Source organism: Lissotriton vulgaris, chromosome 1_1 (genome assembly GCF_964263255.1).
Source record: "Lissotriton vulgaris chromosome 1_1, aLisVul1.2, whole genome shotgun sequence".
Classification (NCBI taxonomy): Eukaryota; Metazoa; Chordata; class Amphibia; order Caudata; family Salamandridae; genus Lissotriton; species Lissotriton vulgaris.
The window spans coordinates 913,758,573-913,772,547 of record NC_141685.1 but is presented as its reverse complement, the minus strand read 5'-3'; the positions used below and the strand labels follow the sequence as shown (position 1 = coordinate 913,772,547).

The 13,975-nt window shown below is 45.6% G+C and overlaps 1 protein-coding gene across 2 annotated transcripts in view; it reads left to right on the top strand.

Moving 5' to 3' along the window:
* The window catches only part of TYK2 (tyrosine kinase 2), an 841,948-nt gene that overhangs the window by 621,790 nt on the left and 206,183 nt on the right, over positions 1–13,975 (top strand). For both annotated transcript variants that reach the window (XM_086959057.1, XM_086959053.1), the window contains exons 13-14: positions 563–650; positions 12,464–12,591. In XM_086959057.1, coding sequence (XP_086815183.1) covers positions 563–650; positions 12,464–12,591 — 216 coding nt within the window. The remainder of the gene's footprint in view (positions 1–562; positions 651–12,463; positions 12,592–13,975) is intronic.

Genomic DNA, 13,975 nt, shown 5'->3' with positions numbered 1-13,975 from the left:
ATATACCATTCTCACTTGTGCTAGAAAATCTGAGAACCTGGCACCTCTGTGGTGATGATTCTGAAGAGTGCTGTTGCCTGATTGGCTGTAATTTGGGCCATGTCTAATGATTATGACGCGCTATTAAAGTGAATATTTTTTCCACATTAACTTCAATATTTAAGTTTTACTTAATTCTTTATATGTACAATGGGACTCCCACTTCGACAAGGGGGAATGATTCAAGCATGTGAATCTATGAAAGATACCAATACTGGAGAACAACAGTTACAGCTAAGTAACTAATTTTCTTCTCCTTGTCTTTTTATAAATATCAGTGTGTTTATGCCGTTTGTATGGTGTGACCAGGCCATTGTCTGCTTTCAGCAAGCTTTGTTAACAGACCTAGTCTTATTTCTTATTTATAAAGTTGAAAACCCACCTTTTTCCCAATCTTTATTACCTCAGCTTCCGCCATCAGTAGTTCCTATTTGGTATAAGCACAGTGATATCCCTTGGGATGAGTGTCGCGCTCTACAAAAAACGCAATTAAATAAATAAATACATTTCTTTTGTTTTGCAGGCCTTTTTTGAAACAGCAAGTCTTATGAGCCAAGTGGCACACATCCACCTTGCCTTTGTCCATGGCGTGTGTGTGCGAGGATCAGAAAGTGAGTATATGTTTTAAGATTTTTTCAAGATCAGATAATGGCATGCAAGATGCAACAAACAGAGATGCTCAGAGTTTAGGCCTTTGCACAACAAGGTGTTTGTGAGCGTGCGATGTTCATAGCTCACTTTAAGAAATAACTTTTTACAGATAGACTTCACATGAATCTCATCTAAGTCTTCCTTATTTGTAAAAACAAAGGAAATTCTTGGAACTGTGCATTTTTCAAAGTTAAACAGCCAAGGTGAGTGAACACATATGAAATGTTTAAATACATTCAAGACCCGCACACCTGTGGGAGCTTTTCTGTTAATTCTGGAATGCAGTTCTTTGTTTTCAAATTGAATATTAGCAGTTGATTTGTAGTTCACTCAGGTAAAACCTGAGTTCAACCACTGCATAGTGTGCTAGTGGAGTAGAACCCTCACGTAAAGCCCAAATCATCATCTGCAAATTGTGTGATCTGCAAAGGTTGCTGCTTGAAGCTACTTGAAATACTCATAAAACGTTTTAAACTGTAGAAATTATGTATACTTATGTGTGTAGGAAGGATGGAGCAACTGAACTGGTAATTGATTAGTGGGAATAATATATTCCAAAGAATTGCAAACATACTAGACGGTGAACAACTGTTAATCATCTGTACGCTTCAAAGTTACTCATCCAAGATGCATTTACCTCATGTCAATACATGAGGTGGATCTTTACTGTACCAACCACTTGTCAAATATTTTAGCTATCTTTGGATTAAGAATTTTAAATTATTTCTATATTCAGAGGGGAAACGTCTTAATGCAGAATGGTTTAGTAAGCAACTTGTTGTTATTTTTTGTCTTTTTGGTGATTTCTTTGAAAGCTATATGTGGAGGTGGCATCCACAAGGAAATATTTTTGTGTACCTGCTTCTTCCTAAACAATATTCAAAGGCTTGTTTTTTTAAAGCTTTCGTAGAGCTTTGATACTAGATTGTGCGGGTTCGAAGAGAAGTAATAGAAGTCTATAAATGTGAATGGTTGGTACTTCTCCCTAGTAGCTAGATTCCATTCCTAGAAGGGTAAATCTGATCATTTATTTATCAGATGTTGGATAAAAGCAGTAAAAGCTATATTAAACAGGTAGATAGTCACTCTCAGTTCTAAGTTCTACAATAATGGAGGCAATGAGCTTCCTGCAACATTTGCTTCTCTTTCCAGAAGAGCAGAAGCAGTGTTTGTCTTTTCAGAGAAGCATGTGCAATAAAGATACTCGCCTCTGCATACCTTTTGGAAACATTTTTCTCTGAATTTATTATGTTTCAGTTTAGCAATCTGGCCATACATGTTCTGTTTTCTCTGCTTGTTGTTTTGGGCTGTCAAAATTCCAAGGTGTAAAAATGCCTTCATGATGATTCTATCTGAGAGAGACTACTAGCCGTACATTCCTTCACGTAGAATTATCCCTAGGCGTGAGACTTGATCCGGAAACTTTTTGCCGCATCATACCTGCTCGCCAGGGGCGGTGTCGGCATCACGTGACTGCGCCCAGACGTCGTCAGCGTACGTGATGTCAGCGAGGTCACATAAGCCCAACCCATTGCGCCTACGTCAGTTTTTTTCCTTTTCCGTTTGCATCGCGGATCCGGTCTTGCTGCGGGCCTGTTTTGGGCCCTTTTTTCTTCACTATTGTCTTTTCTCTTGGTGGAAGAGTGTGCGAATGACTTCGGGCTTCAAAACTTGAACGTCGTATGGGCATCTTATGTCGGCGACGGACCTCACCTCATTTGTATGTGATGTTTAGGGGAGGATCATGGCACCACTGATTGTGAGACGTGCCAACAGTTGAAGCCGAAGTGGCGGCAGCGCCGGATGAAACTACTCTCGGTGCGTCTCTCCAGGTCAACTTCCTCCCGTCGATCAGTCTCGGCAGACGGCTTCAGATACGGCCGTTGTAGTCGTCCTTGTCCTTCTCCGATGTCGCCAGTGTGTCGCTCCCCGGTGAGTAAGTGTTGCAGTTTGTCCCCAGGCGTGGACTCTCCGCGGGTGATGCAGCCGGGGGGTTGGCCTCCTATCCACCGTTTCCCAGTGATGGGGCATCGAGAGTCCAGATGGAGACATACGCAGCAGCTTTGCAGGCCTGGCTGGCGTCTCCTCCTCCTTCCTCTCCTGGGGCGTCAGCGGATCCCTTGCCTTGCATGGGGCCTCCGCGGTGCTGACCGCGGCTCCGGCCCTGGCAGCGACTGGTTTGGATCCAGTTCATGGAGGATGTGGTGCTGTTGGGGTGCGGCCCCTCGGGGTCCCTCCTTCAGACAATTGAAAAAGGAGAGGTACCCCTTAACTGAAGTCAAGGGAAATGGGGTTCACCAACTAATATAAAACGGAGATTCCCTTGAACAAGGTCATGTACATAAGCACCATAAGTGGAAAAAAGCAATAACTATAACAAGTAAATCTAGAGTAAAAAACTGACAAAATTTATTGTATACAGTAAAATTAAAAAAGCAGAAAACATAGTAAGCTGCTTGACATAGGTTAAAATAATTATAATAATAAAATAACAATCCCACATTCAATATTGACCAGCAATATTGCTAAGAACAGACAGAAAAATAGTAAGACATACAATTTGTGCAATACAAGGTGTGTGTTCTGATATTCTTTTTAAGGCACCGGTGTTATGCACTTTAAGATTGTACTGTGTCAACAACAGTGTCTGAGCATCGAATCACACTGTACTAGGGCGTCGACGCGTTTCGGTGGTTTGTTGAAATTCTATCCACCTTTATCAAGACAAAGAATCAGTTTCTGTCGTAGTGTACATATGTTCCTCTTAGGTGCACGCTTCTCTGGTCGTAATCATTCAATGATTACGACCAGAGAAGCGTGCAGCCTACAGTAGACGTAGAGGGAACGAATACTCACGTCTCTGGGGCATGACTTAGGCGCCTCTGGTCCCACACAACGCGATTGAAAGTAAAGCGCTGTGTACCAAGAAAGTTCAGCACTATACTGCCACCCAATTTAACAGGTAGACTTATCAGCAAGGCACAAATAGAAGCCACTACAGAAGGGTCAGAAGGAATCATATGTCATACCAAACTCGGCTCAGTCCGCTGTAAATTTTTAACAATTTACGGATAAGGAACATTAATATAGACCAAGCTTGAAAATTGTTCATGAACATCCGCGGTTTGAGTAATAACGTCATTACAGAGGACGTCTGCACTATCACTATAGATTGGTCCTTCGCACCTAAGAGGAACATATGTACACTACGACAGAAACTGATTCTTTGTCTTGATAAAGGTGGTCTTCTTGGTTTTGCACCCTTTTGATGTCAAATATACCTGCATTATTTGAAAAATGTCCAAAGTGCTCCAGGAAGAAGGCCAAATCATATCCCCATGAGGTGTGTATCCTCTGCCTTCCCGCTTCCCATGTCCCACGGTGTGTGTGATTTGTCAGGGCTTCTCTGGCAGGACCCTGAAGGACAGAAAGAAGATCAGGCTTCAGGGCCTTGAGGAAAGAAGGCTGAAGGCGCACGGTGGGTCTGGAGGGGCTTCCTCTGCCCGTGCTGAGGCCTCTGGGGGGCTCCCCAGGGGCAGGAAGACCAGCAAGCGTCCCCTTTCTCCGTCTGGGTCGATTGCACTGACTACGGCGTCGAGAGGGATGACTACAGTCTGTTCCCCGTCGTCTGGGGCGAAGCGACGGCGACGCTCGACGTCGAAGGAACTGAACAGACCACCGTCGAAATCTCCTGTGACGATTTCGTCATCGTCCTCGTCGAAGTCATCGTCGAGTGATTGACGTCGAAAGGCCCAGTGTCGGCACTCGCCATCGAGGCGACGCCGCCGGCGAAAAGGGGAAGATCGTCGTCGAGGAGATCCTCGTCGTCGAGGAGTAGATCGCCGTCTAGGCGAAGGTCGCCGTCGAGGCGCAAGAGGTCGAGGCGGACGAGGTCGCCGTTGAGGCGAAGGCACTCGCCGTCGAGGCAGAGACGGTCGACGCCGAGGAAAAGACGCTAGACGTCGAGGAACCGACGCTCGCCGTCCGGTCGCTGTTCTTCGACGCCGAAGAAGCACAGAAGGAGGTCTGACGCCATGGGAGGTTCACCAACGTCTCAGGCTGGAAAAGAAGGCGGATCACCGGACTCGGTGTACTCCGAGGTGTATACCCCGTCACAGAGGCCGATTACACCCAGAAAAGCCACCGCCGGTCCCTCCTAGTTCGGTCTCACTGCCAAGACTTTTGACCTCTCCCAAGGGGACCCCTAAGCCGAAGGCCCCGGCCAAACCAAAGGCGCCCGCTCCGGTGGAACCTGCGGATCGACCGAGGCCAAGGAAGTCTTGATCATGCTCCGGACGGAGAGGGAGATCGAGGAGTCGACGTAGATCTTCCACCAGTTCAAGACGTCGCCATAGGAGGCGGGGATCTAGGTCCCACACGGACTCCTCCAGGTCCAGGACCTATTCACTGACCTTGTCGGAATCCGCAGGGACAAGGGTGTCTCCGCTGGGCGACATCAGTACGTTCCAGGATGTTCTCCTGAGGGGTGCTGCAAAATTGGGCATTACGGTGACGGCTCCAACACCCACAACGTCCGTGATATTTGAAACGCTTCACAAGAAGCATTTGTCTCGTCCTCTACTGCTAGTAGTGCCTGGTTTGGTAGAGCCTGCGGAAGAGCTGTTCCTCACGCCAGCGGTGGTGAAGGCCGCTCCCTCACGACTTTTGAAGAAGTACAGGGCCCCGGATTCGGACCCGGCACTTCTGCAGATAGATCCGGTGCCTGACTCTCTTATAGTGACGGCGGCCAGGAAGTTACATTCTACCTCCCCGTCCTCGACAGTGCCGCCTGACAAGGAGAGTCGATGGATCGACTCGGCTGGAAGGAAGGCTTGTGGGACTGCATCCACGGCCATGAAGGCGTCCAGCGATGCGGCGTTGCTAGGGCGGTATGACCGTGCCCTGTGGGACTCCCTGCAACAGTTCACGGAACTTCTACCACGAGACAAGAGGGAGGACTTCCAAGAGATCCTCACAGAGGGGATGCTAGTGTCAAACCAGGTCATCAGTGCGGCTGCGGATGTCTCTCTTTTGGCTGCCCATGGATACTGTCATGGGATCAACCAGCGGCGCCATGCTTGGCTCAGGCTAACATCACTCAAGCCGGAGGCCCAGCAGCGGGTGGCCAATCTGCCCTTTTCCGGGGAAACCCTGATCGGAAAGCTTGCCGATAATGAGATGGCCCGCATGAAGGCGGAGGCAGAGACCCTGACTGCTGTGGGCTTGGAGAAGCCCAAAGAAAAGAAGCCCTACCGCCCGTTCCAGAGGCGGTTCGGTGCACAGGGAAGAGGACGAGATCAGTCTTCGGGCAGCAGCAGCAACAACAGAAGCAGTTCCGGAGACTCTTCCAGAAGTGCCAGAAGGGTAGAGGGGGACAGCAGTCCTTTACATCGAACAAGGGCCCGGCCGGGTCTCGACCCTGAGCGGTTACTTCCCCTACATCCGTTACCCGCTCCGGTGGGGGGAAGCGTTCAATTTTTTCTGGCAGAGTGGAGAAAAATTACTCCGGACAAGTGGGTGCTGAATATTATTTGCAATGGATACAGTCTTCTGTTCACCACCATTAATTCCTCCGGTCAGCTCGCGGTTTCAACTGCTAGAGCTCCAGGCGGAGGCCGATATCCTGTTAAGGAAAAGGGCGATAGAAGACGAACCTCTGTCTCAAATAGGAAGAGGTCTGTACTCCCGGTTCTTCCTGGTTCGCAAGAAGGACAAGAACGAGTTCAGGCCCATACTGGACTTGCGACAGGCAAACAAGTGGATTCGCAGAGAAAAGTTTCGCATGCTGTCGTTGCATCAGATTTATCCTCCGTTGCAACAGGGAGACTGGCTATGTGCTATAGACCTACAGGATGCATACTTCCATGTGACTATTGCACACAAACACAGGAAGTTCCTGCGATTTTAAGTCGGCACCAATCATTATCAATACACAGTACTGCCATTCGGGCTGAAGTCTGCGCCCAGAGCATTCTCGAAGTGCATGGCAGTGGTAGCAGCACACCTAAGGAAAAACAAGGCGTTTGTGTACCCGTACCTGGACGATTGGTTGATCAAGGCCTCCTCCTTCTCGAAAGCTCAAGCACACTTCCGGAAGACGTGCGTTCTCTTGAACAAGCTGGGGTTGCACATCAACATGTCCAAGTCTGTCCCGACTCCGGTCCAGTGCATTTAGTACTTGGGAGCCACCATCAATACGCTGTCAGCAAGCGTGTCTCCTTCGGAGGAGCGACGACGATCGATCCTTCAGAAGGCTCAGGCTCTTATGACCGCTCCATCTACAACAGTGAGGACGGTGTCTTCTCTACTGGGGTCGATGGCCTCTTGTATCTTCCTCACTCCTCACGCATGGCTGCACATGAGACCTCTGCAGGAGTGCTTGGAGGACCAGTGGGATCAGAGGAAAGGATCTTCGGACGACAAGATACGACTGTCTCTGCATGCTCTTCAGTCTCTGAAGTGGTGGTGTTCAGTGGAGAATCTCCTCAGAGGGGTTCCCTTCCACAAGGACATTCCCACTCAGACTATCGTGACGGATGCTTCTCTCCACGGCTGGGGAGCGCATTCCGGAGACTTGCAGATTTAAGGAACGTGGTCCCCGGCAGAGTCCACATACCACATCAACTTCCTGTAACTCAGAGCTGTTCATTTGGCACTGAAGGCCTTTCATCCGTCCTTCCAGACCAACTCTCTGCTTGTACAGACGGCCAATACGACCACGATATATTACCTCAACAAGCATGGGTGCTCGAGATCATGCACTCTGTCGCAGGAGGCGCAGGCGAATTGACACTGGCTTCTGGCCAGAGGACTGACGATAACGGCTACCCATCTCCCAGGTGTGCAGAATGTTCAGGCAGACGCACTGAGTAGACTGATTCAGGAAAACTACGAATGGGTCATAAACTACGAAGTACTAGGAGAAGTCTTCGCAAGGTGGAAGACTCCAGACATAGATCTGTTTGCCACCGCCTAAAACAGCAAATGCCGAGACTTCGCCTCCAGGTACTACCAGCAAGGGACGTTGGGGAATACGCTAGGGATGAACTGGTCGAACATCTTTCTGTACGCTTTTCCTCCCATTCCCCTGATTCCAGCGGTGCTCATCAAGCTGTCTCAGTCCAGGGCACGGATGATCCTGATTGCCCCGGAATAGCCCAGGCAGTGGTGGTTCACAGACTTGCTTCACCGGTCTCTCCTTCCTCACATACAGCTGCCGTGCAGGCCGGACCTTTTCACAAAGTTCGGGGGGCAGATGTTGCACCCCAATCTCTCGTCTTTGAGTTTGGCAGCATGGCTCCTGAGATAGTGCAATATGGCCATTTGAATCTACCCGAAGATTGCATGGACATACTGAAGGAGGCTAAGCGACCTTCCACTCGGACTTCCTATGCTTACAAGTGGAAGAGATTTTGTATCTGGTGCAAGTCCAAGAACTATGACCCTACGACGTGGAAGGAAGACGTCATCCTTCCTTACCTTCTACATTTGTCGCGGGCTGGCCTTAATGTTCATTCCATTAAGGTTCATCTCGCTGCATTGACTGCCTACAGGAAATGCCCTTCACAGACTTACTTCTTCCAGATCCGTGTGATCAAAGATTTTTTGGAAGGCTTGAAGAAAGTATTCCCTCCTGCCAGGCTCCTTCGCCTTCATGGGAATTGAATTTGGTGCTGTCCAAATTGATGAGGGAGCCTTTTGAACCTATTCATAAGGCTTCGTTGCAGCACCTGTCCTGGAAGGCGGCGTTCCTCGTGGCCATTACATCGGCCCGCAGGGTGAGTGAAATTCAGGTGTTGTGTTGCCAAGAACCTTATACTGTATTTCATGCTGCTAAAGTTGTCCTGCGTACTCACCCTAAATTTCTTTCCAAGGTTATTTCTGATTTTCATGTCAACCAGACTATAACTTTGCCTACGTTTTTTCAGAATCCTTCGTCTCCAGCGGAAAGGTCTTTACAATCCCTGGATGTTAGGAGGGTGTTGAAATTTTATCTGGATAAGACCAAAGATATTCGTAGGCCAGACCAATTGTTCATCAATTATGGATCAGTCAGGACCGGTCTTGCTACCTCTAAGCAGTCCATCTCTAGATGGATTGTGTCCTGCATACAACTGTGTTACCAAAAGGCTAATAAGACCTTAGGGGGTAAACCTAAGGCTCATTCCACCAGGGGCAAAGCTGCCACGACGACTTTGCTCCGTAATGTTCCAATTGCAGAAATCTGCAAGGCCGCCAGTTGGAAGTCGGTTCATACCTTTTTGCCAAGCATTACTGCCTGGACACTGATGCCAGGGCAGACGCTCAGGTTGGGCAGGCTTCGCTGCGAAATCTGTTCGCACAATAGTGGTGTTATTTCTCGTTTCTCCACCGCCGCTTTGGTGTGGGGATGGGCTTGCCATTCTATTCACTAGATTATGACTATACACAGAGATCCCCTACTACAGAAAGAGTAGTTTCTGTCCTGTAACTCCCGTTCTGTAGTAGGGGTATCTCTGTTATAGTCATAAGCGTCCGCCCTCCTCCCCGGTGGAGAGAGATATTCATGTAAGGAATGCTACAGGTCTGGCGTGTTACGCCTTCAAAAAGAACTGAAAGTAAAAGGGACCTGCAGTGCATTCTGGGATACTGTGAAGTTCTGGAAAGTTCTCTTAAAGGCACAGTATCCTGTTTTGAGCCACATAATGGCAGCTTATGGGGCTTGTCTGTCCATGTCTTCCCTTCTATCATTCCAGAGGGTTTTTGCTGCTGAAGCAAGGGAAATCTGGACAGACTTTGCTGTTTGTGGATTTTTGGTGGAATTTCTAGCTGAAGCACTGGACAGTGTAGCCTGGTTTTATAGGCTGCATTATCTGTCTTTAATTCTCTCTTAAGTGTCTGTGCAGTTCTGCATTTTTCGACACCTTAAGAGATTATTTTTGATTGCTCCGGGGTCCACGCACATGGGCGGGACTATTCACTAGATTATGACTAGAATAACAGAGATAACCCTACTACAGAACTGGAGTTACAGGACAGAAACTACTCCTTCTCTGCTCCGCTCGGCCTCTTCTGCCTTGCCCTTGGTTCCTCTGTTGTGAGTGTACGGGCCTCTTCAGTCTTCCTTCTTCCTCCTACCTCCCTCTGGGGGTCGGTGGTGTTCGGGTTGTGGGGTCCTCTTGCCTGGAAGGGACGAGGTTACTTCCCTGGTCTCCTTTGGGACCCTCTGTCCTGTCCAGACTGGTGAGGTCCTTTCTAAGGCTCTCCTTCCCAGTGGGTATTGCTAGGGTATCTATTCTACATGAAGGAATCTGCTGCTAGAAGTCTCTGTCAGATGTACTACTTACTTACCTTCAGTAACAATGTATTCGGTAGAGACGATTCTTAGTTCTTGCTCTCGCACCTTAACTTCATTCACCCAGCAATCGCCTATGTTAAGCAAATGATGGTATTCAGTCTTGTCAGGAAAAGAGTTTGAATGATTGATAATGCATTGGTAAAAGAAGACTCTGGTCACAACATGGGAAGCTCAAACTGGGGTCCCACCCAAAAAAGTAAGGTGAGTCCATGCACACGGTGTTGATGGGTTCTGCCACAAACTTTACACTGACTGCATCTTTTTTTAGAAAAGGCCTCTCCCGTCCAGTCTATGGCATAGCCAGTACCTAAGCAATTGTGTAGGCGAGAAAGCAAGGGCCAAAAATGATTACAAAGGTACTTTTTCTTATTTTGATATTTCTGTTAATAACCCAGAAATAAACAAGTCATTTGCTTGCACTTGGAGGAAAAAAACTAAGAACAATGGCCCCAAAGGGTGGTAATTGTTATTTTATGTAATAATGAGTACTTTGGGAATCAAATGGACGTATCTCCATTTGTGGTACTATATAAATGAATCCTGACATGACCTCGTTATGTGCGAAAATTGTAGTGTAACAGATCCTAAAACAATGGCGGGTTATGTCATGTGCTTCAATGATAGGTTTTCATAAAAAGGAGCTTATTAAGAAACTGCAGGCTTTTGCTAGGCTCAGATAGGATTTGTTACAGCGATGAAACCACAAAAGTACAGAGCTAGGTTAAATAAAAGCTGTTAAGTTAAGCATGCACTGCACACCATCAGATTGTCCTTCGCAACAGAAAATTAAAATGTATAATTTTTCAGTGTACTGAAATAATGCTGAGAGAAAACTAGACAATAAACACCAAAATTATAATTAATGCCATTGTGTGTCCGAAAATTAAACACCATGCATTCAAATGTCATTACTGGACTAAGCATGTGGTTAAAACTTGTTTGTTTACCCTGAGAAAGAATATCCAGTCTTTACTTTATCTCTAGGATGCTTAAGGCATACATCGGCTGCACTGCTTACGGGCTATACAAATATCCCATTTATTGTTTCTAATTTGTATGCATTTCTCTAGTGCTTAATTTGAGCTAGTGGTTTCCGGTGCACAACACTGGTACTTAAATGCCAGCAACAGCTCTTATGACAGTCTGCCTAACTAAGGATGAGCACAACAATAATTGCTTATTAGTTGAATACACATTAACAATGGCTAAAAACTACCACCCAAGCCATTCTTATAGTTTTTGGGGCCTGGAATAGTATGAATTGTCATACATGTTAGTGTGATGGTTAGTAGTTGAATTGGTATTTTCATTGGCAGCGCTGGTAGGGGCACTGTATTATGCAAGATGCAGTTGCCCCCCTGATGAGGGCCCTGGCACTTATTTTTTTTAAATAAATTATGCACTGCACGACTATCTAACCTTGGCCCATAAGGACCTCATCCACGCAATATTTTCAAAAAACAAGACTATGGAAGCATTCCTGTTAAGATTAATTTCCTGTAATTTTATTCGGGATGATTACACCAGTAATCTTGGGTCTGTCCTGCTAGGCTTAAAGCCAGACTCGTCTGTGCAGAAAGCATTTGTCCATTTCTTCGCCAGAAAATATCCGCAATTGCTGCAATCCTTTTTCTGTACTGCCACAGATACTGGTTTTGCTTCAAGGCATCTCTAACATGATGCATCATCAACTTTGTTCAAACTTCTTTTCCACAGTTGAATTTCAAGGAAAGAACATCTATGTGCACATGGAGCCAGTACAAAGAAACACATGGAAATTATTTTCACGTTGTACCGTTTGCAGCTTGTTTAACATAATATCCTTAATAGTTAACCGATATTGAAATATATTCAATCTATGAAAATATATTTTTGTTGTTGGGGACTTTAATAGCCGCCTTAAATTTCACCAGGTTATTTTATAATTTTGGGAACAGGAAGGTGGTTAAGGGGATTACTTTGTGCTTAAATATGTTTTCTAAGTTTCATTTGTGGGTAATGGCCCTGTTGAGAGGATATCCTTTTAAAAGTGCAGTCTGTTGAGACGTAATCCTGAACCAGCTATGTAACAGTCATCTGCCTTGTAATGTCACATTTATCATTGGATATTACATTACCAAAGGACAGTGTCAAATATCCATGCAAGGATTATGACTGTGAACTACAGGAGTTGCTGCATGGATAAAAATGTTAATTCTATTTTTTTCCTCAGAAGTAATACCATGTTATTACATTACAAATAGATACTTAGATCATTGGTCAGTGACGCTATTTCTTCTTACATAAACTATTGCTGAACATCAGCCATCCTGCAAATCTATGAAATTACACTGTTTGATGTACATTGAGATGTTCCTCCTTTGGCACTTGTTTCATAAAGTTCATACAGTTTTACTTTTTTCAGAAAGTATAATTTTCTTTTTGTTTTGTTTTTAGATATAATGGTTGAAGAATACATCGAGCATGGGCCATTAGATGTTTTATTACGAAAGGAAAAAGGGCGAGTAACGCCTGGGTGGAAATTCACAGTTGCTAAACAGCTGGCCAGTGCTTTAAGCTACTTGGTACGTAGTCTATTCTCTTGGGGGTCCACTCTCCAGCCCCACCACCTACTCTTTTATTTGGTGAGGAGAATGAGTTTTGCTGATGAGACAAAGGAATTTCTGCTTGACAATTCCTGTTGCGTTTCCAGTCTGTGATGACAGTGTACACCCTACAGTATATAATTATGTTGCTTTAAAAAAAAAATGATGTGCATTAAATGTCTAAGGGTGTTCTTTCAACTTCTTCTCTGCCCCCTTTTCGATTGCTGACCATTGCTTTTTAAAAAGTTGACCTTTGATGACCATTCCCTAAAGTTACCTCCATTGCGTGACAAGAACTAACTATGAAAGCGAAATCACACACATCCTGCATATTCATTCATCGACTGGTTTTTCATTGAAGAGTTTACCTGCTGCATTCTGCCCCACCCCCAATCGCTTTATTTGGATGTTTCCACCCAGGAGGGCGGAAATATCTGCAACTTTCAGGCTAACTACTGATTTTGTAAACAATGGCCAGTTAGATTCGTCATATGTACCTTTGTCCTTTTGATAGCCTAAAACGTTGGCATGTATCGGACCTTCCTGGGCGTGCATTAAATTACCAGGGTAATATTGTATTCTTAGTTCACGTCCTCCTGAGCTGAATCTTTCTCATGTAAAATGATCTTTCTCTGTACTTCTCCATATCCAGGAAGGCTATTGAACCTTATTTATGATTTATATAAAGTTGTTATAAGGTAAGAAGTTTGAAGGAGATCATTATTTGCAGTGCTGCAGAACTGCTCTAAAGGAAAAAAAATGAATTCGTGTGTATGTTCTATGCAGATCTACAAAGGTCTTTCTTCCGGGTCTCAGGAACACTAGTAAAATGATGCAAGAGTTAGCATAAACAAGGAACAGTAAGAAAAGACATAGTTTTGGTAAGGGCAGGGATAGGACAATGATAGAAATGTATATGTGGTTAGAAAGGGGACCATTAACAGGGTCAGGTAGGAAGTGGGGTTCAGCGGCTCACAGGTGTCTACACAACACCATTGATTCCTATAGTTGACATGGGAATTGTCACAGTTTAATACTCTGTCATATCTACTTTTACCTCAGATAGTTCACAGCACTGTTATTGTGTTGTTTCTGCATAGCTATTAATGATGTGCTACAATGACATAGCCTTTGGAGAGGTAAGGTTGATCTGTAGTTATGTTCTAATGGTGGTGAAACTGGCACTCAACATGGCCTAATTGATTATATGGTAGTAAAACAGGTGTTGGAGTGGTTCTACAGGATATCTACCCATAGCATCGTCCTCTTCTTCAGCTGATCACTTTTCCGTAATAAATATTAAATATCATCTCCCCACCATCGACAGTTGTATTCTGCTTCGACAGTGGGGTCCCTGTCTCCT